Source organism: Aphis gossypii, chromosome 3 (genome assembly GCF_020184175.1).
Source record: "Aphis gossypii isolate Hap1 chromosome 3, ASM2018417v2, whole genome shotgun sequence".
In the NCBI taxonomy this organism is placed as follows: domain Eukaryota; kingdom Metazoa; phylum Arthropoda; class Insecta; order Hemiptera; family Aphididae; genus Aphis; species Aphis gossypii.
In genome coordinates, this window is record NC_065532.1 from 42,270,950 (window position 1) to 42,283,840 (window position 12,891).

Genomic DNA, 12,891 nt, shown 5'->3' on the forward strand with positions numbered 1-12,891 from the left:
CATATTATTTTTTTTTATATACATAAATTATTATAATGCGAATATATAATAATATATAACATCGTGTAGGTATATATAACTATATGTATACGTTTTGATATATCTATAAACGCTGCACTTTCTCCTATTTATTATAATATTATTTATCGTGATATCGTCTTTGCGCGGTAGCTCCCGCGGGCAACCGGTCGTCACTCTCACGTTATACATGCAAAATAATATATATTATAATAATATATAGGTATATTATGTGTATTATAAATAATATATTATTGTGTCTACGAACGGTTAAAATCTTCTTTTAATGATTTCCAATACAGACGGTGTAATCGTCGTCGTGCAAGCCTAAACTGCACAGGAAACATACCAATTACGAAACGTTGCACGCGAGAAGACGAGATCGAGTCTGGCTGAGACTTGTATGACGTATATATATATAAAGACGTGGTTGTAGATATAATATTATGATCCATTTTCCGAATATTTACTTACTACTATTATAATTTATAGTGTTTATTAAACAGAGACTTATTTGTTACATCCTATAAGCACGATGATTAATATTACTCACGTCTAACGACGTATTATAATATAGTACCTAGTTAATTATTAATAATGTCATTACTATTATTATAGAAACATATTTTTATACGTTTTTTTTTTTACAGTTCCAGTTCACTACATTCGAAATAAGAGTTGTAATATATTTCATATATTGGTATATATAGCGTTATAAGGGTTTTAATTTCCACTTACTATAGTTTATAACCCTTCGAGCCCCACCCTACACGCGGCGTTTAATGTCTATATTACGTGGATTCACGTACTAACTGAATATACTTTAGCTTTATTTCCATATTATGCATGTCAACATTGTACATGCACCTATATATACATACAGCAGCTTTTCCATCGGCGGCAATGTAACGTTACATTATATTATACATTATATGATGTCATTGTTTATACGCCTAAATTTCGATCTGCTTGAGTCGGGAAATCTATGATATTATATTTTGTACATACTCAACTGTTATTGTAATAATTATATTGTGTAGGATTTTAAAATGTCTATATACACACCATAACAGTATATCATGACCTGCGGACAAAGTCCGTACACGTTCATATTTCATAGTATATATATATACAGTGTAATACACTGGGGTCCGACCACATTGCGCTATCGTATTATTATCTATCTCAAACGGTGGTCCACGATACACGTTAATTAATGAATCTGCAGCCCATTTGTTGGTATATATTAGTAGGTACGTATATACCTAATATGCAAATATGCAATATGTGTATATATACTTACCCCGGAGGAGTGTATCGAAAAAGAAATTAGCGAAACACCGTTTTCCGTGTACTTATATATATATAGCCACACAAACAGTCTAATGCTATAATAAATAATAATATATTCAACATTTGAAAATACAATTATACGCTCTCCACGACGTTTATATAGACCGTGCAAATTGAATTGAAAAAATGCAGGAGAGGGCCTATATACTCTCTGATGACTTATAAAAAATTTGCGTGCCTCGGCACATTAATACTGCACCTAAACCCTCGCCCGCTCACCTCTGAAAAAGTGTTATAGCAAACGCCAAACCAGCAAATATTTCATAATAATATTATATTATAATACGTACAAAATATAACGCGTAGTTTTTCAACAGAATTAACAAAGTGGGTACTTTAAATGCTGCTAATTAGTAATTATAAGTTACAAACAGCGTAAGTATATATAGGAGTGCAGAAATAGTATACTTTTGAAGACAATACGAGTTTATTATTTACAATATTTTGAATGAGACGTAAGTACAGTAAAATGGTATTTAATATTTAGGAGCTATTTTGTAATTTAACGTCCGCCGCGGGATGAGTAGGTAAATATTATATAGGTGGCTGAAGAGCGACGTGATCTGCAACCGCAGTACCTATAGGTACACGGTCTCTGGTAACATCTTATATAGCTATAGTTGCAGGTTACTATTGTCTATAATATGTTTTATAAATAATTATTATATTCGGTATTTATTATTCAAACCATTAACTGTATTACTTCCTTTATAGGTATCTATATAAAAAAAAAGCTAGAATTTTATTTAATATCAATTAGGTGTTAATTTAATTATATTAACTTTATACACAAACACATGCATATATATGTAAGTGGAATATCGTGGAACATGAATATCGTCGTGTATCCGTATTTAACTATCACAATATGAAACACTTCATTAGACAATCATGTTATATACCGCGACCATATAGTCATATACGCGTGCACATATGAAAATGAAATAATTATATTCTGCAGTACACTTTTATATGAGAAACGATTCGTTACACTTCGCAATGAACTCAGATGTGTATGTGTGTCTGTGTGTGTGCGTATGTAAAGTGTACGTGTGCGAATGTGTTTATTAATATTATATAGGTATATGAAACCGATATAATATACGGAGAAAAAAAAATAGACTAAAAGACTGGTAGAAATAAATTGCGCTACAATAACAATACGAAGGGTTACGTAAAATATTACATAGGGTTGATGTAATTTGTATTCGTTTAAATATAAAGTGTGTATGCATTACCGCAATTCTTTTGATCTCTTTCATGCCATTATTATCACGGTGACTACTAGTGTATCATTGATTAAATGCGCACACTGTAAATAAATGTGAGTTTAATCACAGTATATTAAAATATAACGCGGTGCAAAGCCACCCCTCGTTGCGTGTATTTGTCCGTCGACTCCCAAGTCCACGGAGATGAAATAGATTGTAATGATTTGGAATTAATTTTTTTTTTACACTCTGGTAAATAAACTTAAATCATTATTCTACGTATATTGTATATCATCATATTTAACGTCAATTAAAATTACACCGTCAATTTCCATTTTGTGCATAACATATATATCATATATATAGGTACTGCAGATAGGCGGAAACTGCACTGATGTTATTTAATGCGAATGATGTATACACATTACACAATAGTATAATAATATTATGTTTATAATAAACCGTACAGTTAATATATATATGTATATATTAAATAAGAATATCGCGATTATCGAAATATATAACATGTACTATTTGGATATCGTTCGTATTTTTTAAAAAAAAATCATTAAAAATAAGTTCACGGATGATGTAGTGGCGAACGGACACTGTCATTGAGTATTGATAAGATTTAATTGCATGTATATATTATGCGTATAATGTCTAAGAGGTAACTACGCTCAAATATTATAACAAAAGACTACATAAATAACATAATATTGCGGGGGAGCCGGGGAGACTGGAGAGTAATATCTCGTCGAGTATATATATAAATGGATTGACGGCTATGTTGAATTTCATCGAGGCGGAAATATATAGTATACAGGGGTCCTGGTTGAGTGATGAAGCGAATGATTCCGGAAGCATAGCACTGCAACATTGTTCTATTTTTGGGTAATTTAGTAACATTAGAAAATGTTGCGTGTACGTGTGTGTATAGAGTTTTCATTTTCCGTCTTATATATATATATATTACTATCATTATATTGTTTAAAATAAAATGTATTTAATTAAAAAATATATATAATATATTCCTATTATCAGAGACTATACAGAATTTAATTGCTGTGTTCATGCTTAGTTCAATTCAAGGAATGGTGTCTAATTACAAAAATAGCTATTGGACCTTTTGTACAATAATAATTATGTCAAGAGGAAGAGTTCATTTGATGTCGGTTTTCAAAAAGGTTTTCGCTGAATTGAATCCCGGCCGGGTATATATAATTGGAAAAAAATCGAATTTCAACGAGAGAACCAGCAAACGCACTTTTAACCTCCTCACTCACTCTCTCTTTTTCACTCTTATGGTTTTATGCCCCTACTACTCGGCAATCGATATAATATCCAAAATATCAAAAGGAATCGAACCCTGCAGCGTTTAATATTGAATCCATTTTATGTAAATTATGTATAATATTATATGTTGCAAAAATGAGTTGATGCCCGTTGATGGTTAAATTAATTTTATTAAATACGTTCATATTGTAGTAAAGCGCGATACAAGAAAATTACTTAAAAAAATGTGTGCACATTATAATATAGATTTATACATTATTACAATCAAATCTGTATAATTATCCAGCAATAGTCTATTGTTTCGTTGTAATGGAACTTAGCTCTGTATAATAATCACAATACATTTTACTGTTATTTAAAATTTAAATACGTGTGATGTCATTGTAATATACATAGCTATATTTCTAAGCTTGATATTTACTTTTTGATATTAATCAATAATATTTCTTACGCAATGCATTTCGTTTTTAATACTGTCATTACTTTGAATAACTGCTCCAGCTAACTGCAATGGCCATACACTCATATATTAAATTATTATTTTTAGTCTTCAATTCGATAAAATATTATACTCTCAAGTTGAATCTATTCAAAGAGGAGCAGAAAGTTGTATATTATTTGTATTAATAGAAACGTGTTTTCCCATTTTGAATTTTAGAGTGACCAAGTTTTAATATAAATGAATTGGGAAAATATGACAACAAAAGTAGAATTTAATTCAATGAATTTGTTTAGAAATACTTTTACGAGTATTTACTTTTTAGTTTCTAATCTATATAGTAATTGGTGGCTTTTTATTAGTTTATAATTAACATAATTTATTTATGCACTTGTGTAACTATAACTTACTAGTTTAAAAAATAAAAATAGTAATCAAATTACTTTTAAGTTATAACTATTTTTTTAATTATAATATATAAATAATAATAATAATAATATGAAGTACTTAAGTACGATGTTCTTTTTTTCATTTTTGAATACGAGCTAATTAAAGTCATGAAATAAGAAATTACTTGTAGATAAGTTGTAAGTTATTAGGTACTAAAGTCTCTTTATTACGTCAAAATTCTGTTGCCTTTTTTTTATTAAAAAAAAAATACTTATCATTGTACTGTTTTAATTATTTATAACTATTTAAAAAACAGTAGTAAACATAAATATTTTTTACTGCAGATTTTATTGAATTGCTCATCTGGTTTCTTTAATTTTTTTTCATATAATATTGCAGTAGTACGACTCTTTTAAATAATTTATCTTTAAATGTTTTAATAATAAAGTGGGACTTTTTATTCTGCAAATTATTTGCATTTAATTCATAAACTTAAAATTAATATTCGAAAATGTTTCTTCGATACGTTTTTACAAATTTGTTTAAGAGTAATGAGTATTTTATAAACAATATTACCTTATACTCAATATTTTAAAAATTATTATAACTAGAGATGAAATTCTCAAAGAAAAATCAGTAAAAATAGCCCCAAAAAACATGGAAAAATTAAAGAATTTTTAGATAATACATTTCAGAAAAAACTTGAATTTTTCGGAATATGAATAAAATGTAGGTCGTTTACTCTTAAAATAATTTTTCAAAAGTGTTTAACAAATATGATTAAAAAACAATGACAAATAAACAAAACTTTATTTATTTACATAAAAACCATTTTATGTATTCTACAGTAATATGACCTACAAAGAACGAACTAATTTAAAATTACAGCTTTTAGTTTTTACTATATAGGTAAAACTAACGCTGAGCGTTGAATTCTGACTATCATTTTTAGCATCAATAAATACACAAGTTAGAAAAAAGGTGCAGTCCAGTAATGTAGAAAATAGAAATGTATTGTAGGTACTATAATCTAGCTATACCTACTGTTGTTGTCAGTAAAATGCCGTTTTAACGATATTATCAATATAGATGTTTGTTACAAAAAAATATCGTTATAATAATATTTTGTATTTATTTTTAAATGTTAAATTAATACTTGTAGACAAATATAATATATATTGTGTTTTCCTTTAAAAAAAAAACTTAAAATAAAAGTTTAGTAAAAACTTTTATTTTAATCAACATTTTTCAATTTTTCTTGAAAAGTCTAAACTTTAGAGTTTTCTAATAAAAATATTGATCCACTTGATCCATAGTTATGACCTCAGAACTTAATATTTTATTTTTACTTATTTTTGTTTTATTCTTAAGAACGACTTATCTATTAAGACCAATAATAAAACCTTTTCATTGTATTTATTAAGAGAGGATTTCGACCTGCCAATAAATACATTCGTCACGGAGTTTTTAAGGTATATTATAATATTATTAAACATATTATTTAATATCTAGACGTTTGTATTTTATAAATAGTAATGAATATAGGGCTCGGATTTTAAAGCATATGCTTCTTTTTTTATATATAAGATATAAATCTAATTTTTATACATAAATTCGTTTCATGTCATTTTGATCAAATAAACCAATTTATTTTTGCTTTTTTTTTGGCTTTTATATATATATAAATGCTTTTATTGCTTTTTTCAGTTATTTTAACTGTAGAATTTTTATATATTTATTAAGTGTGTCACTTTAATAATAATAAAAAATTGAATTAATAAGAAACGTAAAAACCCAGAATGCAGACTAAATGCTTATTTTTTATTGGGTTATTATTATTTTCGTTATCGGGTTGTTATTAAATATTATATCAAACGTATAGTGTCAATCTACATATTATCATAATACCCTGCAGTAACTATACGGGCAGTGTGCCTATAACATCGATATCGACCATTTCAAAATTTAAGATTTAGTGTTGTAATATGAAACCTCTTGTAGGTATGACCGATCACTTCAGTGGATGTAAAGAGTTCGTTTTCTATGTTAAATGTTAAATATTCTGTCAGATTCACTACTGAAAATCTAAGGAAATACATGGTAAATAACTCTTTTTTTTATTTAAATTAATTTTTCAAATTTTTTTATTCGTTTTTATAACTAGTTCGTGTTAATTATTGGTCATGCTTTTAAAAAAAAAATAAATATACCTACTTATTTTTTGCTTTTTAAAACAATCGTATGCTTTCTTAGTTGCTTATTATGCTTTAAAATCCAGTCTCTATAGTTATAAGTATAGTTATTTATGGAAATTCTTTTGACTATTGTTATTTTAATTTAATTTAACTAATAATTTTATTGAATACTGATGTACATATTTCTTAATGATGATGTACATGAGTATAATATGTATTCTGAACTGTTACATATATTTAGGTAAAAATTAAAAAAAAGCTGCATTTCTTTGAGATATGCACTGCAATGCATGAATGATTTCCTGGAACAATTATAGTTATTACCCTTTGTTAATGAGTAGAAAAGTTCTATGGTGTTATTGGTGTATTCAAAAATATGTATTTATTATACTATACATTTTTTTTTGTCATTTTCAACGTTCGTTACAAATGTTTTAACATTTAACGTCCTTATACATTTTTAAGAAAAAACGTGTTAAAACCCCATCAACAAATCTTAATTGCTTTATATAAAAGTCTACTATATAGCTATTATAATGTACTTATTGGTTTTTACATTTTACGAAATCAAATAAACTTTAATCATCAACCTTAGATCTCAAATTAATAATAGCGTAGAAAAACATTTTAATTTGGTTTTTGAAATAATATATATAATCTGCATACGTATTATATTGTATATTCATTTGTTTGAATTTAAGTGAAAATTCCACTTTACCGTTCTATTTAAGATTTTATTGAGCAATACCTTTGCAAAGTATATTCCATAAATTTTACTAATCATCCTATACTTAATATAGAATACAATTTTAACTATTATAAATAATAAAAGTATTCATAGCATTATTTGAGTTTACAAAAATTTTAATTTTTCATACATTATAATATTAAATTATTGAATTTTTATAAAATATTTATTTTATCATAATATACGTTTGTAGAATTGTTTGAATTAAAAACATATTTTCATTTGGTTTTTAAGTTAACTTTTTACATACACTTATTTTTTTTGTTATTTGATAAAATAATATACTTACGTGTCGACTTATTGATATATTCTGGTTTTTACAATAATTATCTTATTACGATACTGGGACATTATAGGTAACTAATTTTTACATTTTTACTATTTTCTGTGATTTGTATTAGATAACAGTATAACACTGTCCAAATATATATCTTCTATAATTTTAGATTAAACTTCATAGTTCATACAGCAAAATACCAAACGAATTGTTTCGTAATCATATATTGAATGGTATATAAATACGCGTCTGCAGAATTAGAATAATTTAAAAGCTTTGTTGTTCGATTGATTTGGGAAATTAGTTCTTCAAAACAAATCAAAATGTTTTGTTGTATTATACGCCCTACTATATATATATAACTTATATAATTATTTACGTAGATATAACAATAACCACTCGAATTTAATTTCTTCAGCCATATAACGTGGAAAAAAATCTTCTCGAATTCTATAGTCATCATATCGTTTTAGCCAAAATTCTCTAGCTCTGAGTCAAGCATAAATGTGTGTAAAACGCGAAAACGTACAATAAATTATATACACATAAAACGGGAGAGACGATATAATGTGTTTTGGACACTGCAGCATAGACCGTACACACATACCCCGACCGCGGTATATATTCTTGATGTCATTGTATTATAGCCTGTCAAGTTTGTGTGTATACGAGTGTAAACTACTGTATAATAATATAATATATACGTAAATAACAATAATAATAATATGACGATTATGTGTTGTTTAATAATAAGTATATATATAGCGACTTTTGTAAACTCGTGTCACAATGTTATTACGGTAAACACGACGACGATAATAATAATATAATATATAGTATAAATAATATCGTAAGGTATAAACCGCCCCCGCTCGTCATTCAAAACGGTAACATTATTACGGTATACGACGTTTTAGCAGCTCCGCGCGGGTATTATACGCTCGTAAATCGATGCGGGCGCGAGGAGATGAATTAAAAATAACGCGATATCGCTCGCAGCTGCATCTGTTTCGCCCTGTACACACACAATATTATGCACTCGCCGCCGCCGACACGCTCGTAAGAGGCCAGACGCGCCGATAACGCCGCCGCGCGCGATGCGTGCTGCGTTTGGGACGACGGTTGACGGCGAGACGAGTGCAGGGTGCGATGGGCCGCCGACTGCACGCAGGCGGGCCGCGGCGGCGATCGATCAACGAAATTCTTTTTTCGCGGCGGCGGTGGCGGCGGCGGCCGTTTAATTTTCGTCGGCGGCGGCGGCGGCATTTTATATTTTTTTTTTCGGTTACGCACCGGACGCCGCCACCCGCCGACTCGCGTTCTTTGCCCGCTGCACCAACCCCGCCGCCGCCGCACTTCCGTCGCCCGGCAATGCGCTCTCAGCCACTGCACACTCACCGTCATCGCCACCGCCGCCGCCGACGCCGCCCCAAAACGTTCGGGACGACGGCGGCGGCGTCGGCCAGAGAGAAGATGCAAATTCGCCGGGAATTTTATCGACGTGGGCCTACGCCGCCGCCGCTGCTCGCTATCGGCACCAGACGGCGGCAGCGACGGCAGACGGGTCGGCGGCGGGCGGTGCGCGCGCGGGGCCCATGCACTACGAGACGACAAAGAAAAGCCCAGCTAAATTCGGCAACCACGCGCGGAGCGCAACCCCCTTCGTCCTATATATACGTGTGCCAGGCCTATGTAATACATAAATTGCAGTATATATGTACATAATATATATTATGTATATATAAATACATCCTCCTCCCGCTAATACCGCCACCGCCGCTGTGACCCTTCAGAACAATGTCTGAACGAAATATATATGCGTATATATACTGCACGCACTGTATATAATACATATTTCGAGTAAAATAAAAAAAGAAGAGGGGACGACGTATCCGAACAAAGAGGGTTGTCACGCCAACGACAAAAAAAAAATGGAAATTTTTCACGAGAGAAACTGTTTTAGGCCGATTCGCGAAAACTGCATGCCCTGAAGATGTGTATAGAAAAAAAAAAAAACGAGAATCGTTAGCGATCTGTCTGGGATGCACCCCGTCGCATTTCGTGTTCGGTCGGTCCATTAGATATGCGCGCGTTACAAGAATTTATATAAACTTATAAGGGGCGTCATTTGGGCGGGGATAAAAGGAGAAATTTTCTCACTTTTAATCTTAATTGCCTTTATTTAAATATAAAAAAAACGTGTGTGTAAATAAAAATACATTAGAAGTATGTTTATATAGTTAATTTATAATATTCTTTTAATTTATACACTAAAGAAAAATGTATACATAATATTTTTACACTAAAAATTTGTAGACAAATTTCTTATGTCGTGTATGCTTAAAATTAATATAGGTGATAAATACCAAAAATCTGGTAGCGGAGAAATTAGCTAGAACGAATAAAGCAGAAGAAACAAACATTTATTATTTATAAACGGGATTATCAAGAATTCCCCCCCTCCTCTCGGGTAGGTACACTAAAAGCTGAAAAGATGAATAATAGAAGACATCGCGTGTATTCTATAACTCTCGTATATTATATTCGTTCGACTTATATAATAAATATCATTATATATTATTTATATTAATATAATACATAATATTAAAGACGTTATACACACGGATATGTTTATCATCTGCGTGGCTGCGTGTAGGTTAAAATAGTATATATAAGGTCCCATAAAAGTCTTCGGATCTCACGTAAGGAAACGTCCATTTACATTTTTTATTTAAGTATATATTAATAAGTAATAAGGTCTTCGTTGTCTAAACGTATACGTGCACTGTACGGACGTGATAATACGGGAAGTGTACATCGAGTCAAATTCGTTGAAAATACGAGTGTATACGGTGTAAGAGCCTACGTATTATAATATATTCATACACGCAGTACGTATAAGTATAATGTATATTAACGGGGGCGGTGACGGGTCGGAAAAAGAGGGCACAAGACGCGACGCGTTTTGGGGATTCGGTTTTGTGCAATGTATTCGTTTTTCCCTCGAGTGCATTATCGCGCAGACCGCCGCCGCTCTCCCTACCGTTCCCGCCGCCACCGCCGCCGAAGCGTATAGGCCGCCGCCGCCGCCGCCGAGTCGATAAAAAACGGCCTCGTACGCGCGTGTGTGAAATAAGTTTTTAAAAAAGCGGTCGTGTACATATATATATACGCGGTGCAAGCGGCGTAGAGACGACGGTATTTTGGCGTGGCCCGGCTAGACCCGAAGTATTGATTATCTTCCCCTTTTTTTTTTCGGTTGCTAAGTGATTATAACAAAAAAAAAAAAATAAAAATAAAATAAAAAAATAAAATTCGGCCGGACGAGAAGGGGAACGGAAAAAAGCGGAAGTCGACGGCGGCCGGCGGGGGCGCCCCCGTATACTCGGCATCACACACACACACACTTACGCTTTATACATATATATATATGTGTTATATACACGTTCGGTTGCAATGTATACCTACTACTACTACTACTATTACTACTGGTGGGGAACGAATGCAACTACGTGTTGCATCACGACGTGCCAACCCGCCCGCCTGGCCCGATCCGCAGACTCGTGACGTCACTGCCGAAGAACGCGTCCGACGAAATACACACACACACACGCTCGCGCTCAGATTTACCCAAACACACACACACACACACACACACGCACGCGGTGCAGGACTTACAAACGCACACACGCGCGCGCGCGCACACATGCAATGTACATGCACACGTCGGATCGCCGGCGCGCGGTGTTGTAATATACTACGCGACCGTCCGCCGTGCGCGCGTACCGTCTCGTCACCGTCGTCGTCGTGTGGCCCGCGAGTCGTAGCCGAGAGCCGCGTGCGCCGTCCCGCCAATTATCGATACGCGCGCGCGAGAGAGAGTGTGTTTGCCGACGACTGCGACTGCAACTGCACACAGTGCACAGTGCACTTTTGACAATAATAACACAATATAATACGCGCGCGTACACGGGGTGTGTGTGTCTGTGTGTGTGCGTGTGCGCGATCGTATACGCCGAGGAGAGCGCGGACGATGCAGTTGCAGCGCCGCACGGCCGTCGGATGCGGCCCGTGCCCGGCCGGGGCGCACGACCGTCAGGCGGTCAGGAAACACTTGCGCCGGTGGTCTCACAACATGGTGCTCATCATCGGTAAGTCAGCTGCATCGCTATCTCGTATAAGTAAAAATATAGGTAGGTCTGATAGGTATATTAGGTAGGTATAGGATCCACGACAGAACGTTATTATTATAATATTGTGCGCGACTATGCGGTATGTGTGTGTGACTATGACCTGCCTCAACGCGATCCGCGTTGTAACGTATTTTTATTTTTATTTTTATCTTGTTTTCCTTCGCCGCCGCCGCCGCCGCGACGACGATAGTGTGTGCAGTAATAATAATATATCTTCTACGGCGACTGCGACGACGACGACGACGACGTTTCGGCAACAAAAATCGATTATTTCGTTCGGCCCAGGACCCTCTTTTTTTTCTCTCATTTTTATTTTTATTTTTTTTTTTAGGCGTAAAAAAACCGCGCACGCACACTGGTCAATCCGAGTAGGCCGAGGGTAGGCGCGCGCGATGCGGTCGAGGAGGTAGCGGCGTGGTGTCGACAACGCCGACGGTGGAGGTGGTGATGGTGGTTGTAGTGGCGGCGGCGACGGCGGCGATGGTGGTGGTGGTGGTGGTGGTAACGGTGATGATAGTGGCAGTAGTGGCGGCGTCGACGACGACGTTGTCGGCGTTGAAGTCGGGGGGGTGGGGGTGGCAACGGCAGCGGCGGGGTTTTATAGGAAATGCACCGTGGGCCGGCGGCGGGGCGGGGCGTGAGACAAAAAAGACTTGCGGGTCGGGGGTGCTGCCGGTGCCCCACCGCTCCCTGCGCGAGAGTGGTTCGGCCGTCTTCGGCGCCGGCCGTGCATCGGACGTCTTCGTGAATTCCCTCCTCCGGCCCGGCGGC

General features: G+C 34.2%; 1 protein-coding gene across 2 annotated transcripts in view; it reads left to right on the forward strand.

The window, feature by feature from the left end:
* LOC114128046 (mushroom body large-type Kenyon cell-specific protein 1-like) overlaps window positions 1-12,891 on the forward strand; it is a 111,409-nt gene that overhangs the window by 62,459 nt on the left and 36,059 nt on the right. Inside the window, exon 1 of one of the 2 annotated variants that reach the window (XM_050202705.1) lies at window positions 11,671-12,078. The exons of the other annotated variant lie outside the window; for it this stretch is intronic. Coding sequence (XP_050058662.1) covers window positions 11,961-12,078 — 118 coding nt within the window. The 5' untranslated portion in view covers window positions 11,671-11,960. Of the gene's footprint in view, window positions 1-11,670; window positions 12,079-12,891 lie in introns of those variants that run through there. 2 annotated transcript variants of the gene reach the window in all.